Raw genomic sequence first — 18,290 nt, forward strand, 5'->3', positions numbered from 1 at the left:
ACTTCTGTCTTCAAGCAAGCTTTGATGAAAATATCTTTAGCAGATGTCTCTTTGAAGTATTGTTTAACATTGTGGGTTAGGTGCTTATGACCCATGTGCACAGATGCAGTCCAAGGTCCTCAAGAAGGGAGAGGCAAAATGATTCATGTCACCTGCAAAAGATGATTTTCAAAATCTTGGTCCCTCCTGTTGAGGCAATTCACTGAGGAAATCAATTCAACAGGAGGTGTAAATAGGTTGCCCTCTTTCTCTCATTTTGATCTCGGGGGGAGGGGGGGCGACTACATCCATCGAGCACTGTAACTCTCCATTTAAGTCCACATCAATTGTATACTAACAAATGCCTTAATCTTGGGTAACTTTCCAAGCACAGGAGTTTGAGCTGAACAACTCTGGGCTTTCAGCTAAGATATGTTGGTTATTTCTGCTGCTCAACAATCCTCTTATGTTCATATGGACCTTGCAGTAGTGCTGGCGGCGCTTACCTCTTTATTACACAGCACCATCTGTTTGTGCTGGCCTGACTGAGATAAAAAAAAAATCCTTATTGAGTGTTGCACTGGCATTGAGGTTCAGATCCATCAAGGAAGCCTATCACTGTCTCCATTCTTGTTTCTGCTAGAAACAGATCATCTGCTTACTTGATTGAAAAATAAATAGCAGATTTTGGAAAGATAATGAGACCAATGACACATTTTCATTTCTGATATTTTATTGGCTCAGATTCCTAATTTTTTTCAACTCACAACAGAGGAGCTGGAGATGACCAGAATAAGGTGGAAAATCTCCTCCACCTGAGCATTTCAATGCAAGCTTAAATTTGAACTTACGAAATGCAGGTGCTTAGTCAAATTCTCCGACAAGGATTTCCCTGTTCTTGAAGATCATATTTCATCTGAGCAGGTAACTTTTGCAGCTGCTGTTAAAAACAAAAACTGCAGCTCCTTCAGCTATTTCTTTGCACTCTAATCAGCTAAAAATATATCTGTTTAAGTACACCTGAGTAGAAAAACAGTCTTCTAAATCTGGATTGCCATTTGGGTGCTAATCAAGGTGCCTGAGTTGAAGCAAGAATGTGTTATAGATATCACTTGTCAAGCAGTTAGGAGGCATTAGGTCTGCACCTCCCATCTTTTCTGACCTTTCATCCTACCACAAAGTTAAGCCTCATCAACAAAACTGCCATAGAATACCTTCCTGATAGCTCCTTTGGATAGGGAGCCGATGCTTCTAGACTGTTTGGACGGAAAGGTGTTCGCTTTTGGAAGCCTAGTTCTAAAAGCTTCCAAAGCCTAAAAGATTTCAAAACCACATGCCCATAACAAGGTATTCCAAAGCTTTATGGGGGAAGGAACCTCAATCTTTTCATGACCTTTTGCAGACCTCATTGAGGATGGCATGAACAGACCTCGGGTATGAGATGGATGCGGCATAACCCACAATGCATTCTAGATTGTTCACAGGTAACGCATTGGCTCATTGAATGCTACTGAGAGTACAACCTCTGTAGATTGTGTGGATGAGGTCCACGGGCATCTACAACTATGTATTCTGATGCTTATTGAAGAGGGAGACTCCTACACTCATGCCCTGATAAATTATTTATGTCTTATAAGCTTTGGGTAATGGTAAGATGTTGGGTTTATCTTTTTTCTGGTATAGTTCTACAACCTAAAGATGCTTTATTGCTTGACAGATGTACCTGGTGGTGTGGACTCAGTTGAAGAGCAGTACACCTGTCCAGATGCATATAGGCATTTTATAGCCCGCTTCAAAACGTCCCCTCTTCCCAAGGTAAGAAATGTTCTCTTCTTTATTACTCTTCTAATCAATGACATGTGATTACTTTAAATTGACACTGTTGTTGTGTATTTGTTAATGCACACATATGATACATTGTTCCATTCAATACATGATCAAACAATTGGTTTCCTTACAAACTGCTGAATTCCTTTGTGTATTCTTTCATATGAAATAGATTGTATGGTTACAGACATGAAAAATAAAAGCCAAATTCTTATAAAATAATTTGGTCATCTTTTTCAAACAATGTTAAAATCCATTTCATATGAAACAGATTAAAAAATGCTGTAGATCAGAATCTGAAGGAACAGCCAGAAAGATTATGTTCTATAGTGACCCATTGCTTGCAAAAATAAACCTATTGCCATAAATATCTTCTTTCTGATAGTTATTTATTTTAAGAAAAAAGGATTGTAAGACTGAGAAGACAGTTCTCCTTTTCCTTATCAAAACTGCAGCTGTAAGGTGCTATTTGACCTGCCTTTCACCATGGCTATTTGCTCTGGCAGCGGGCATTGTGTAATAATTTATTGCAGTTGAGCAACTATGCTATTTTGTTATGACTGGTGACTTAAAGTATCACAGCTTGCGTATAATAGGGACATTTGAGACTGACTATTACACTGAGATTGCAGTCTTTCATGTATTAAGTATGCAATAAAGTTCTCCCTGTTATGCATTGTAAGAATGTTGCAAATCCCTGGGTAGTTCCATGACCATATAGAGGGATGGGACCAAAGCTGAGTTTCTTGATAAGGTCAGGGCACTCCGTGGTGAGTTGCAGTGGCCTTTTAGCATACTGCACAGAGTACTTTATTCCTTATAACACATGGTCACTCTGTTGTTATTCCCACAGACTGCTTCACTCATTGGTGTCTTACCATTTCATATGTAAGAGATGGTTAAAGATTGCAGACATGAAGAATGAAAGTAGAATCTGTAGTGCAAATAAAAAAAAAAAAAGATTGTATTTAGTAAGCTGTTGCAAAACAGATATCAGACTTAGTTTATTGTAAATCAGATTATAAAATGCTGTAACTCAAAATGTGAAGAAACATACAGAAATATTCCATCTGTCTTGTAGCAACCTATTGCATGCAAAAATAAACATGTTGTCATAAATATCTAATTTCTTCTGAAAAATGTTTATTTTAAAAATGCAGATAATAAGAAGGAACAGACAGTTTTCCTTTTTCTTACCTAAACTGCAGCTGTAATTATGCTCTTTGACCTGCTTTCACTTTGGCTCTTTGTTCTGGCAGCAGGCATTGTGATGTCACAACTCAGCTGTAATAATGTATAGCCGTTGAGCAGCCATGTCACAATTTGCCTGTAGCAGAGAAATTAGGGACTTTTTGTTTTAGATAATTTGCAGTCTAGTACCCCATGCCATATGTCATAAGGATATTGATTATGTACAGTGCTCCACTAACTTTTGGCTAGGTTCGACCTAAAGAACTAGCATTTGCATATATACGTATGGAGAAACACGGCTGAAGGCTGAGTTCCTTAGCATGAACTTGGAACATCACGGTGACTTGCAATATCCTTAAAATGTACAGCAGGGTACTTTTTACCTTAGAGAGAAGGCTGCCATCTGCCTTCTTGAAATCCACTTTTATTCTTGGTATCCTGCTCTTTCACATGAAAGGGAGCGAAAGGTTGCAGACGTGAAGGGTAAAAGCAGAATCTAGTGCAAAATTAACCATATCAAAAATCAATTAGTACTTTGTTGTATAGCTATATTATAATCACTTTAAATTAAGTCAGATAAAAAAATGGTAAGGGTCACAATTTTTATAAAAAGAAAGAGAGTCTATTTGATGCCATAAATATATAGTTTCCACTCATCACTGATTGTTTTAGAAAAATCAATCAGAAGACAAAGACATTTCATTTTTATTCAGCCTGCAGCTGCATCGATGCTCTGTGATCTGGCTTTTACCTTGGCTGCTGGCTCTGAGAGGCGGCATTATAATGTCACAAATGAACTGTAAGAACTTATTACTGTTGAGTAGCTGTGTCTTTTCATTAGTAAAGGTGACTGAAGATGTCACAAGGTGCCTGTAATAAAGAATTTAGAGCAGGCCTTTTAGACAGGGCTTGCATGGTCCCATGTTTTATAATAATGTATTAAGGTTGTCTGTACACAGATTGTTCGATTAAGAGACATGCACAGTCACCATATTTAAAGACCTAGGGCCATATGTAAGAACACATTCTCCCATTGACACAGAATGGGAAAAACCCTTTGCTACATCTGGCCCCTATTTTATTCAGAGAAAATGATGTACGCACGCACTTACCTTAGACTTTACAAGTGGACAAAAAATGTTCAGGACTTTCATGTTTACTTTTATCAGACTTGAAATACTTACTTTTGAACACAGAAAACAATCGTTTTAGGGGACAATCATCATTTTTTTTATTACTGCCCATGCTCTTCTGCATCTGAAGGCCAGGGATTGCTATGTATGCCTTGCTTCTCATGGTATGATCCTCATATATATATATTTTCATAAACATTAAATTGTTCTCATCTCTGTTACAGGATCCCAAGGCACTTAACCATGTAAAAAAAAGTTTTTGAAAAAAAGATTTTTGGACTGCACGTTTTACACTACCCAAGACTACATTGTTCAAATTTTTTGAGAATGTTTTGGTTACCAAATAAGTGAAGCAATACTTGAAACAATGTTGCAATGTAACCCTGCACTGCTCAAGTACGGCTGTAAAAGCTTTCCCGACAGCTACACTGCCTCAATAGTGCCGCTGGTGGGAATATATTGTTGGCCACACATGAAAAGAAAATGTTTCTGAAAATATGAGAAGCGTAGTCTTTAAAAAATTAAAGTCTGGCTGCCATAGAAAAAGTCCCCTAATTCGCATATTGTATTTTTTAGCTTTCGCCTGCCCAGAGCTGTGCTTGTGAAATCTATTGTATTAATATAAATCTTAAAAGGGGCTTGCATCCCAACCCCTTGATTTTCATTGGTTCCTGTGCTTGCCACATACTTTTCCTCTGGTTTCTATTGGCTGTTGCACTTTATCAATGCTTGTTTGCTCTTAACAGTTTCCAGAGTACCAAGTACTATGTTCGTCCGATTTGATTTCTCCTCCGCTGTTTGCCTTTCCTTTGACGGGTGGCACTTCTTTAATTTGCTTGTTTTTTTTGTTTGAGTATAGATACATTTATTTTATTTGGTTTTATTCAGTTCACTGTGTTGGAATTAGTTAATGTTACTTCAATCAATCAATAGTTTATTCGGTCCAAATTTAGGCCATTTTTAGAAGTAAACATACATACATAGAAATAAAAACCATAAACCAGTGCATAGTAAAAGGAAGAATAAAAAAGGATCGTACAGCTACCTAAAAAAAATTTCATAAATAATTGAAGAAAGGAAAATACTCAGGGTGGTCTCTGAATCTTGCCCTATACATAATACTGAACACTAAAATAATACTAATCAATTATTAAAAAACATAAAAACTGTTGTAAAACGAGTCACTGTATAAAATCAGACATTTACACTCCAGAAAATAGCACAGATTAAAAAAAAGTTAAGAAGTCGGGCAGTGAGAAATGATGCCCTAGATTAGTCAGTTCTATTGGATAGGTTAATCAAATAGGTTGCAACTTAACATTTGTAGAATTATATGTGTTAGTAAGCTGTAAAACACTTTAGTTGTGGTAACCCACTAAACAACATACTCGGGGATACAATCTTTTATTCTCGATAGGTCTCAGTTTTAGTTAGAGTCCCAGGCTAATATGACAGAATGCTGGTTTACTGGCTGCTAGACCGCTCTTCGACTGGTGGATTAGGGTCTAAAATAATCCTGCTGCGAATTTTCCATGCTGCTGCCAAATATTTAGAAACAGTGCTCACTATCAGTATGGAAGTATCATATTTGCATATTCTAAGTACACTATTGCGAGATGGCGAAAGCAGTGTTCTGCACAGAGGGGTAATCCACTTCCCTCGGGGACATTTGTACAGAGGACAAAAAAATAGGACGTGTTCAGAAGTTTCCTTACATAGGTGACAGTTTATACATTTGTCCGATGGAGAGCTATTAGTCGACCAGCCGGCCGTGAAGCTGTTGACTGCCAATGTTCCGTACCTGAATTGAAGTAATAAGGAGCGAGCACGGGCTGGTATAGGGAGGTCCAGGAAGCTTTCAGACAGAGGTACATGCTTGACCAGCAGGAACTCTGCTGTCAGCCGACCTGAACCATTTGAGCCGAGAGATTCCTCATGGATCTTTTCCCAATAATGGTCTTTGATCAGGCGTTTAGCGTTGCCAGGAATCATCTCGGGATTCTCCCAGTAATGGGATAGACTCAGTTTAGTCCATGCTGCTTTCATCTCCCTAAGCCACCGTACTTTTTCCCATCCATAACGGGGTGGCAATAGTTCTTTAACTGCTGCCCTGTAGGGTTCGAGTTCATCCGTTTTCCATAGTCTGATCCAGTACAGGAGTGGTCTTAGATATGCTATGTCTTTGATACTGTTTAGACCCAAGTCCAGTCTAAGGGGGAGCATTGGTGTGCCCTTCCCCAGTCTGGATATGTGTCTGAGAAAGTTATTTTCTTTGGTTTGAAGAGTATCCATTTGTCTGTGAGATCCCCAAAGTTCTGCTCCATACAGGGCAGCGGCACGGATTTGTGCTTTGTATATTTCAGAGATGAGGATCAGAGGGGGGCTTATTGCGGCGCTAGCTTTACGTCCTATTACTCCACATCTTTGGCTGATTGTTAGTGCCCCTTTCCTTATAGCTGGATCCCAATCGCCCTTGTCAGATAGTCTGATGCCCAGATAGTCATATTCCGTTACTCTCTCCAAGAGAATTGAATCCATCTTTGTATTTACGCTGAGCTTCTTTTTCCTGGCACTGTATATCATGAGTTTGGTTTTCTTAAGATTTATGTCTAGCCCATGGTCTCTGCAGTATACACCGAACTGGTTAACCAGATTTTGTATTCCCATGGATGATTTAGACAGGAGAATAGTGTCATCTGCATAGAGTAAGCAAGGGACTTTGGTTCCGGCCTGCTTGGGGGAATCATTTGTGCAATTTACTAAATACTTGATACAGTTATTTATGTATAAAAGAAAAAGGGTTGGGGCCAAAACACACCCCTGTCTGACTCCTCTCTCAATAGCCACTGGTTCAGTAAGATCACCATTCTTGCCATTCCTAATTTGGGCATAGGTATTCTCATGTAGTCGGGCGATAAGTTTCAAAAGGCCATGTGGGACACCCATATTGGCTAGTGTCAGCCATAACTGGTTTCTAGGGACCAGATCAAACGCGGCTCTAAGATCGATAGACTACATAAAGGTTACCCCCTCCTACTTCTACAGTTTTCCATTTTATTGTTAGAAATCTTAGTGCCTGGTCTATGGTACTGACTGCTGGTCTGAACCCTGCTTGTAGATCAGAAATGGCATTGGTTTCCAAGATCCATTCCTCTAGACAGGACAAAATTTGCTTTGCAAAGATTTTTTGGAAGTTGTCGAGTAAGGAGATTGGGCGGTAGTTAACAGGGTTAGAGGGGTTGCCTTTCTTAAAGATGGGAACTATCTCTGCTCCCAACCAAGAGCTCGGGACAGGTGCTCCTGCAGCTATTGCATTAGAGATGAGGTTTAAATATGGGGCCCAAACATCTGGGTTAGTCTTGTAGAGATCACCTGGTATTTTATCAAGGCCGGGGGCCTTTCCCCATTTCAATGAGGCAATCGCAGCCTTAGTTTCTGCCAGGGTAAATTCAATTTTGGGGGTCTCGGTAGTCATGATGTGGGTCAGTTCCCTGGCGGTAACACCGGTAGTCCCAAGATATAATCGGGAAAAATGATCGGTCCACTCTACAGGGAGTATTGAGGCGCCAGGCAAACAGTTAGGTTCGTCGCTGGCATTAGCCACCAATTTCCAAAATTTCGAGGTGTCATTTATTTTAGCAGATTCCAGGAGGGAGACCCATCTTGATTCGTCCCATTTCCTACGGGCTCTACCTTGTTCCTGTTTATAAACTTTCCTAGCTTCCCTTATACAATCTATCTGACCTCCTCTTAAAGCTCTCAGCAATTTGTGCTGTGCTTCTCTGCATGCGGCGTTGAACCATCTTGCATTACATTTCTTTTTAGGTTCTTTCGCCGACTCTTTGGTAAATAGATTTTTTAAAGAGTTAAAAAAATGTGTGTGGGCTGCTATAAGCCCACCACTATCTTCTGGAGATTGAGATATATGAACCATGTGATCAGCCAGCTGCCTATACGCCGTTGTCAAAGTGGTTGTGTCAGTGTTCAAGGATTCCCATCTAACATTTCGTCTATTGTTGGTCAGTGCGAGCTGTTGTCCGTAGGTCTTGGGACAGGAGACTTCAGGAAGGGGTAGTAAATTCCTAAGAGATAAAATCAATGGTTCGTGGTCACTTTCCTCATGTTCTACAATATTCATGTCGACCATATGGCTCCACAAGCGGATATCGAGCAAGATATAGTCTATCTGGCTCTTCTGTAACCCGCGCCTAAATGTAGGGTGGAGATTAGGGTCCGAACGGGAACGACCATTGCAAGCCCGCAAGCCATGTGCCAGTGTAATGTCCATAACCTGGTGTGATAATCTATTGATTTTTGGTCTTTTTCTTGACACCAGCTGGGGGATGCCCCAATAAGCGTCTTCATCTTTATATAGTTCCTGGGCCAGCGAGTAGGGTTCAAAAGTGGCATTAAAATCTCCAGCAATAAGAATAAAATGAGAAGGTGATTTATAGGTAAGAAAACGGTCCAAAATAGTCAATGCGTCGGACTCATGTTTGCTGCCCAGGCTCCTATTGTAGATATTAATTATTAAAAGTGATTTCTCTCTAAGAGATGGTATTGATAAACCCATTAAATCAGGGCAGCCCAAGTCAATTATTTCAATCCGACATTTAAAAGAGCAACTGAGCCATATTAGCAGGCCACCTGAGGGCCTCCCTGAATTCGCCTTAATTGCTGGGACCCAGTAACTTTTGTAACCAATTCTATATTTGGGCTCCAGTGCCCATGTTTCTTGGAAAAGACATATTTTGTGTTCGTCTATAAATTTGCCCCATTCAGGGTTGTTCATTTTGTTCTCCAACCCTGCAATATTCCAACTAAGGATGGTATCTAGGCCGTCTATTTTGTCATGAGGAGCTTCGGCCACAGGGTTCTCTCTTGGAAATGGGGTACCGTGGGGAAATTTTATACCCTTTTCAGTCGTATTTGGGATTCCTGCTACGTTAATGCCCGGGATGTTTCTTGCCCCATCTAAATCGGGGGGTGACCTGAGCTCTTCGGATGCCTGGAGTGGAGGCGGGTCTCTGCGTTTGCTGTGATCTGGTAAGTCTGTGGCTAAGTTAATCTCAATCACCATGTGCTCCTTATCTGCACCCCCGGTGTGGCTTTCAGAACACTTGGATGGATCTAACTGAGCAAGTGCGGGAATTGGGATAGGCTCGCTGGTGTCGATGGTAGGAGTATGTTCAACCGCATGGTTGTTTTGCCCAACTTCATAAGTTTCATTTTTCCCAGCTATAGGATACTTTTTGTCCCAGTTGATTGGACCTTGGGAGTAGGGTAAACTATACATAATGCTTACTTTTAGTCAGTCGTTTTCAGAAAGTGTGGGCGAAGAAGCATTACAACTTGGCCTAAAATCAGGTGGCATCTGTGCCCTAGAAAGACCTCTGGGTGACATTGTCACCCCCTTAGTGCTTGGTACAGCTTTATGGGGGTAGAAAGCCTGGAGCCTACAGAGTGAGATTACCCCCCCTAGGGGGTTAGAATGACACACATTTAGGGAAAGCTGTTGAACAAGGGAAGGCGTATCAAAATTAACAACAATACAGTCCCCTGTACCAGGATTTTTGAGTGGGCCCACCCATCCCACCCTCCTCACCATCAGTATTGAGGGTATCATATGGAAGGCGAATCTAGCGTGTCTGTGTAACCAGTGGATGACCTTGTTTTTCAGTTCTGTGAATGATTCGGAAATGTTGGACTTGAGCTTAGGGACATTCGTAATAACTAGCACATAGGGGCAAGCTTCCGGTGGTAGATGTAAAGTTCTCAAATTAGTTCCTGGATCCCTACACATCTGGTCTGCTGGAATGTTGGAGTGGTTCCTATGCAGTTTGGTGCCCATATTTATGGAAGAGGCAATTTCACCAGTCCGCCTTGGGTGAAGGGAATCACTCTTTGGGTGCCAAGTTTTAGGGGGATTGGCCAGATTAGCTGTGGAGAGCTTCGCTGGTAGATGTAGAGAGTCAGAGCAAGGTGGTTGAGGCTTGTGAACCGTGCTTGGGGGTAAATGAGGGATACTGGCACTGTTAACAGGGGGGCATGGGGGAGAGTGATGTTGCAAGTAATGCAGGTCCGATGAGGAGGAGGAGATTGGCTGGTTAAGTTTAATGAGAGCGTCGAGTTTCTCCTCAATAGCTGATAGGCGGGTTGTTATAGGGTGTAGTTTTTTTAAGAGCTCATCTTTTATAAAGTCTGTAATAAAAGCTGTGTCCAGATTGCCGTAGCAGGTAGTTTTGGCAGGTATGCAATCCTTAGATCGAGTAGACACAGCATGATTGGGGGAGTCCAAAACTCGGGGCCGTTTATTCTTTAGGTTCACCTCCCCTCGCTTCCTTTTGCCCTTTGAGCTATGCTTTGGGGAGGATACGGGCCTGTTTGGCATAGGCTGGGTAGATTCTGAAGGGTGTATAACTCTGCCCAGGGGCTCTGCATTAGATATTCGGGCAGTTAGGGTGGTTAGTGGTGGTGATGCTGCCGGGGCAGGCTGGGAAGCTGGTGGGTAGAAAGGTTGTAATGGGGTTTTCAGTGGAGCGTCAGTTAATGGGGGAGCAGTTAGACGGCGCTCCACCAGTTCAATTTCTTTTTCTAATGCCCCTACCGCTTTTTGGAGGAAGCCATCTAAAGTCTTGTTGTTGCCTGCTTCTTCCAAAGGCATCCCCCCCTTCCGTCTGCCCATCTTGTTTTGGTAAGACACTCGGGTCCGCCCCCAAAGTTTAGCAATCTATTTCCGGAGACGCTCTTCCTCACCTTTTCTCACCCTATTTTGCTCTGCTGGAGCTTTTGTTAGGATAGGCTGAGAAGCCTAAGGGGCCTAAAGAACTGCTCACCTATGTTACGAGGGTGTCCGGGTGAGTAAAAGGTGGTCATCCGCTTGTCAGCTGCCTTGGGAGTCAGGATGGGAATGGTATGGCCCGGCCCGGCCTCCTCAGATCGTACGTTTGAATTAGAAGGGCTTCTGTCCTTCAAGAGCTCCCAGGTGGTCTTGGCAGCAACGTGCTTCCTGTATGCGAAAGAGGGGTGGCCCAGCCCAGCCTCTTTCGGGCGATGACGGGCAAGGACGGGCCCGCCCTTGGCCCGGGCTTAGCCCGGGCGCCACCCGCGCGCGTCCCGCGCGGCGGGAGCACTTGACGAATTTAAAGGGCTCCTGCCCTGGCTACGCGGCTTCGCGTCTCTCCCGGGGCTTTCCCGGCCCCAATCAGCGCTTCCCGCGACGGCGGGAGCGCTTGTCGAATTTAAAGGGCTCCTGCCCTGGCTACGCGGCTTCGCGTCTCTCCCGGGGCTTTCCCGGCCCCAATCAGCGCTTCCCGCGACGGCGGGAGCGCTTGTCGAATTTAAAGGGCTCCTGCCCTGGCTACGCGGCTTCGCGTCTCTCCCGGGGCTTTCCCGGCCCCAATCAGCGCTTCCCGCGACGGCGGGAGCGCTTGTCGAATTTAAAGGGCTCCTGCCCTGGCTACGCGGCTTCGCGTCTCTCCCGGGGCTTTCCCGGCCCCAATCAGCGCTTCCCGCGACGGCGGGAGCGCTTGTCGAATTTAAAGGGCTCCTGCCCTGGCTACGCGGCTTCGCGTCTCTCCCGGGGCTTTCCCGGCCCCAATCAGCGCTTCCCGCGACGGCGGGAGCGCTTGTCGAATTTAAAGGGCTCCTGCCCTGGCTACGCGGCTTCGCGTCTCTCCCGGGGCTTTCCCGGCCCCAATCAGCGCTTCCCCTTAATGTTACTTATTTTTTCACCTTGCTCATGGATGCACCTGTTTATTTTTCTGTATGACATCTCAGTCTCTTTGATTAATTTTACTGATTTATTTATTTAGTTTATTTGCATGTACTTGCTCTCCTTTCAATATTGCGACCCTTGTGTCTACAGATAGGTTTGCACACATGGCAATCTTTGTGTAAAACAGTTGCCCATCTTTAATTTTTGTTCACCTTCTCTTTAAACTTATGGCGACCTGCGCTGAACGCTGTTCAGTTTTCTTTATCACTTGTATGTTTGACTTGTCGATGCACTGTGAGTTCTTTCATGTGAGCCATCTTCTTTATTAGTGACCATCTGCTTGGTGTGAATCGTTACACTTTGTGTACATTCACTGACACTTTTTTGCCTGGGGCTTTTGTTTGGTATGCTTTTATTTTGGTTTGATGTCATTTTCATTTTTTGCACTGGGTTTACACCACGCGAACAGAATTTAACATTGTGTGTATGCGTTTGATCACAATACAACTGATGCCGGTTTATCCGGTGAATTGGCTTGCACTTTTTCATCTTTGTTTGCTCTCATGTTTAAATTTTTCACCTGGGCTTGTATTACAGGGACATTCTTCATGTTGGTTTTTGTGTGTTTTTATTGTAGATTGCTTTGGTAATGACCATTGGTTAATGTGCACAGTCAATGTACTCCCTCATGTTTAGGTTTCACCTGCGCTGTGCTTGTGAAATCTATTGTATTAATATAAATATTATAAGGGGCTTGCATCCCGCCCCCTTGCTTTCCTTGCTTTCCTTGCTTTTCATTGGTTCCTCAATGCGTGTTTCTCTTGTTTGTTCACACTGTTACATGGCTGACAAGACTTCTGGTTGCTTGTATGTGACATTTCCATGATTTCACTGCACATATGAGCCACATTAAACTGTGAAATGTGTGGCATTTAAGAGGAACGATTAAGTCTATGGACAGTAATATTTATTTATATATATATATATATATATATATATATATATATATATATATATATATATATATATATATATGTATATCTCCCTTTTGGCCAATAAGAAGCTTCAACAAAACGTCAAAGTGCTGCAAAACCCCTCTTCATATTAAGCATTTGAGAGTTGGAGCTCTTTGCATTGTAAATGACAATGTCTTTTACCCATGTGTTTTGGTTTGGAGTGGGGTGGATGGATGTTTGGAGTGGAAATATGTGGGTTGGACTGGAATTGTATGTGGTGGAATTGTGTAGTGTGAAGTGGATTTGTGTAGTGGAATTATGTGGCATGGTGTGCAGTAGAATTCGGTGGATAGTAATTATGTGGTATTGAGTACTGGAATTATGTTGAGTGGGATTGTGTGTCATGAAGTGTAATTATATGGTGGGGTATTTTTGGGAGAGGTATGTAGTAGAGTTTAATTATGTGGTGTGCTGTTGAATTTTGTGGCATGATTTGGAATTCTCTGGTATGGATTGATGCATGTGGTGTGTTGTGTAATGTTGAGTTGAATTATGTGGTTTGTTGTTGAATTATGTGGTGTGGAATGGAAATGTGTAAAGCTGAGTTGTGTTGCCTGTAAGTGACTGGCGATGAGCAAAGTCATGCTGATTGGAATTATGTGACATGGTGTGGAGCGTATTTGTGTGGATTGTGTTACTAAGCTTAAAAATGATTAAACATAATTACAAAGAAAGGCAGCTTTTGACTGAGCAGCAATTCACAAAATGAAAACACATTGCTCCCACCAACAAACTCACAAATGTCTCTTCAATTTCAGACCCAAGCAAGCAGGAGCTGCAAACAAAACATACATGTTAACCGTGAGCAGGGAAAAAAGAAAATAGTTCAAAGTCCAAACACTTCAACACATCTGTGGAAACTTACCAGTAGTTAGGTGCTGCTCTCTGTGCGTTAACAATAAATAACAAGCACTTGCAATGTGATAGGTCTTGCATTTGTGAGAGTTAGAGCTATTGGCATTGTAGATGGATAAAAATACTTTTTTGCCACAGAAAGTGGTCAATCCTGCCTCATAATTTGGTCCTTACCTGCCACATGATACCACTGAGCAAACAGCTCCACCATTAACATTTAATGAGAAGCAGTGAAACAAGAATTGTGAAGGATAGGGTATCACAGCTCTATACAACAATGAACAAAATGTAAGTGCTTAACTGTAATTAAAGAAGCTTTGCGCTGACATTTTGTAAGCTGTGCACAAACAGGATGCACTGTTCTCTCTGTAACTGTGACGTGAGGGAACTAAGAAACAATGTGAAGTAACTGGTAGTCATGCAAAACGCAGCAATACTGCCCATTACCCTGTGTAAAACTTGAAAGCGCCATGAGCGTAACAGAAAAACAAAACAAACAATGACAAGCAACTTGCAGTTATGCAAATTGCTCCAGTTCTGCCCATTGCACTCTGTAAACCATGAAAGTGCCATGGGCACCATGAGCATGAAGGAAAAATAAAACAAACAATAAGAAGTAACTGGTACTATTGCAAAGTGCTCCAATGTAAAACTTGAAAGCACAATGGAAGCCATGAGCGTGTAGAAAAAGCAAAAGAAATAATGTGAAGTTACTGGCAATCATGCAAAGTGCTTCAATACTGCCCATTGCGCTGTGTTAAACTTGAATGCGCTATGGCCGCCATGGGGGCATGGGAAAAACTAAACTAACAATGAGAAGTAACTGGTAGTCATGCATAACGCTCCAATACTGCCCATTGCGCTGTGTAAAACTTAAAAACTCTGTGAGTGTGATGGAAAAAAACAAAACAAACAATGACAACCACCTCGTAGTTAAGCATATCGCTCCAGTACTGCCCATTGCACTGTGTAAAATGTGAAAGCGCTATGGGCACCATGAGTGCGAAGGAAAAACAAAAGAAACAATAAGAAGTAACTGGTAGTCATGCAAAGTGCTCCAATACTGCCCATTGCCTTGTATAAAACTTGAAAGCGCCATGTCCGACATGAGCACAAATGAAAAACAAAAGAAACTATGTGAAGTAACTTGTAGTCATGCAAAGCTCTCTAATACTGCCCATTGCACTGTGTAAAACTTGAATGCGTCATAGCTGCCATGAGTGTGACTGAAAAACAAAAGTGACAAGTAACTCATAGGTATGCAAATCGATCCAATACTGCAGATCGAGTTCACCTAGCAGGAACTCAATCAGCAGTATTGGAGTGATATGCATAACTACCAGCTCCTTGTTATTGCTTCTTTTGTTTTTGAGTTACGCTTATGGCGCTTAAAATTTATATACAGCAGGAACTCAATCAGCAGTATTGGAGCGATTTGCATAAAGAGCTCCAATGCTGCTGATCGAGTTCCCAATGTATAAAAAATAAAAGCCTCATGAGAGCGCCTAAACAACAAAAACATTGACAAGTAGCTTATGCAAATATCTCCAATAATGCCTAGCAAGAACTCAATTGGCAGTATTGGAGCGATGTGCATTAACTACCAGTTACTTGTTACTCTTTCTTTTGTTTTTGGGTTGCGCTCATGGTGCTTTAAATTTGTATACAGCGGGAACTCGATCCACAGGAGTGATTTTCTTAAAGCGCTCCAATACTGCTGATCAAGTTCCTGCTGTATAAAAAGTAAAAGCGCCATGAGCGCGACTAAAACTCAAAAGAAACTGACAAGTAACTTTTAGTTATACAAATTGCTCCAGTACTGCTGATCAAGTTCAGTGGTAGCTCGATCGGCAGTAAGAACTTGATCAGCATTATTGGAGTGATTTGCATAACTACCGGTTATTTGTCATTGTATCTTTTGTTTTTTAGTTGCGCTCATGGCGCTTTAAATTTTTATACAGCGGGAACTCGATCAGCAGTATTGGAGCGGTTTGCATAAAGCGCTCCAATACTGCCGATCAGGTTCCCACTGTATACAAATTTTAAGCACCATGAGCTTGACTGAGAAAAGTAACAATAACAAGTAACTGGTAGTTATGCAAATTGCTCCAATACTTCCTGTTAGAAATGGGGTGTAAGGAAATGCCTCCTTGGCATGGTTACCCCCTGACTTTTTGCCTTTGCTGATTTGAAAGTGTGCTGAGGCCTGCTAACCAGGCCCCAGCACCAGTGTTCTTTCCCTAACCTGTACTTTTGTTTCCACAATTGGCACACCCTGGCATCCAGGTAAGTCCCTTGTAACTGGTACCCCTGGTACCAAGGGCCCTGATGCCAGGGACGGTCTCTAAGGGATGCAGCATGTCTTATGCCACCCTGGGGACCCGTCACTCAGCACATGCACCCTGCTTGCCAGCTTGTGTGTGCTGGTGGGGAGAAAATGACTAAGTCGAAATGGCACTCCCCTCAGGGTGCCATGCCAACCTCACACTGCCTATGGCATAGATAAGTCACCCCTCTAGCAGGCCTTACAGCCCTAAGGCAGGGTGCACTATACCACAGGTGAGGGCATAAGTGCATGAGCACTATGCCCCTACAGTGTCTAAGCAAAACCTTGGACATTGTAAGTGCAGGGTAGCCATAAGAGTATATGGTCTGGAAGTCTGTCATACATGAACTCCACAGCACCATAATGGCTACACTGAAAACTGGGGAGTTTGGTATCAAACGTCTCAGCACAATAAATGCACACTGATGCCAGTGTACATTTTATTGTGAAATACACCCAGAGGGCATCTTAGAGATGCCCCCTGAAAACATACCTGACTTCCAGTGTGGGCTGACTAGTTTTTGCCAGCCTGCCACACACCAGACATGTTGCTGGCCACATGGGGAGAGTGCCTTTGTCACACTGTGACCAGTAACAAAGCCTGTACTGGGTGTAAGTGCTTCACACCCTTTGTTACAGCACCACAGGACATCCCAGCTAGTGGAGCTGTCCACCCCTCTGGCCACTGCGCCCACTTTTGGCGGCAAGGCCGGAGGAGATAATGAGAAAAACAAGGAAGAGTCACTGGCCAGTCAGGACAACCCCTAAGGTGTCCTGAGCTGAGGTGACTCTGACTTTTAGAAATCCTCCATCTTGCAGATGGAGGATTTCCCCCAATAGGATTAAGGATGTGCCCCCCTCCCCACCGGGAGGAGGCACAAAGAGGGTGTAGCCACCCTCAGGGCTAGTAGCCATTGGCTACTAACCTCCCAGACCTAAAGACCCCCCTAAATTGAGTATTAGGATACCCCAGAACCTAGGAAGACCGATTCCTGCAACCTGAAGACGAAGGACTGCTGACCTGAAGCCCTGCAGAGAAGACGGAGACACCAACTGCTTTGGCCCCAGCCCTACCGGCCTGTCTCCCCACTTCAAGAAAAACTGCAACAGCGATGCGTCCCCCAGGATCCAGCAACCACTGAAGCCTCAGAGGACTACCCTGCATCTAAAAGGACCAAGAAACTCCCGAGGACAGCGGCCCTGTTCCACAATGACTGCAACTTTGCAACAAAGAAGCAACTTTTAAAGCCCACACGTTTCCTGCTGGAAGCGTGAGACTTTCCACTCTGCACCCGATGCCCCTGGCTTGACCTGCGGAAAACTAACTTTACAGGGAGGACTCCCCGGCGACTGAGCCCGTGAGTAGCCAGAGTTGCCCCCCCCCCTGAGTCCCCACAGCGACGCCTGCAGAGGGAATCCAGAGGCTCCCCCTGACCGCGACTGCCTGCTTCAAAGAACCCGACGCCTGGGAAACACACTGCACCCGCAGCCCCCGGGACCTGAAGGATCCGAACTCCATGGCAGGAGCGACCCCCAGACGGCCCTCTTCCTAGCCCAGGTGGTTGTTACCCCGAGGAGCAGGCAGGCTTAACTTCAGAGTGTTAGGTGTAGAGTATTTGTACCAACACATACAGTAACTTAATGAAAGCACTACAGAACAACACAACACAACACAGATTTAGAAAAATAGAAAATATTTATCTAAACAAAACAAGACCAAAACGACAAAAACACACAAGTCAAGTTATCAATCAAAAAGCAAAAGAGTTTTCATTAGTTTTAAACACGCACTAACACTGTTAGCGTGAAAATGTACCTTGGGTGCGTCAAAAATAACTCCGCACGGGTGAGTGTGTGTCAAAAAGAGCTTGCGATGCGTCGATTTCGCTCACTCAAGAGAACTTGCGTTGTTTCTCCTTTCATCGGGTCGGGCACATTGTTTCTTCTCTCCGCAGGAGAGCAATGCGTCGTTCCGCTCAGCACTCTCTGGTCCGGGCAGGCTTTGCGTTGTTTTTACACGCCCAGCGGTGCTTGCGTCGGAAATCCATCCGCACGATGATCTGAAAACCACTCATCGCTGGTTGTGATCTCACCAGCCTCCATCAGCGATGCTGCGAGTCATTTCTGCAGCTCCGTGCGTCGTGTTGCAGGCGGGTGTCGATTTCAGCTGTGAAGCCGGCGCCGCGTTGATTTTTCAGCTGCAGATCAGAGTCGCATTGATCTTTTCCCTGCACGGCGTTCTGTGC

The 18,290-nt window shown here is 43.4% G+C and overlaps 1 protein-coding gene across 3 annotated transcripts in view; it reads left to right on the forward strand.

Annotated features, from left to right (window-relative positions):
- Positions 1 to 18,290, forward strand: part of WDR90 (WD repeat domain 90) — a 1,338,149-nt gene that overhangs the window by 538,626 nt on the left and 781,233 nt on the right. For all 3 annotated transcript variants that reach the window (XM_069210679.1, XM_069210680.1, XM_069210681.1), the window contains one exon: positions 1,697 to 1,794. In XM_069210679.1, coding sequence (XP_069066780.1) covers positions 1,697 to 1,794 — 98 coding nt within the window. The remainder of the gene's footprint in view (positions 1 to 1,696; positions 1,795 to 18,290) is intronic.

This window comes from Pleurodeles waltl, chromosome 10 (assembly GCF_031143425.1).
Source record: "Pleurodeles waltl isolate 20211129_DDA chromosome 10, aPleWal1.hap1.20221129, whole genome shotgun sequence".
Classification (NCBI taxonomy): Eukaryota; Metazoa; Chordata; class Amphibia; order Caudata; family Salamandridae; genus Pleurodeles; species Pleurodeles waltl.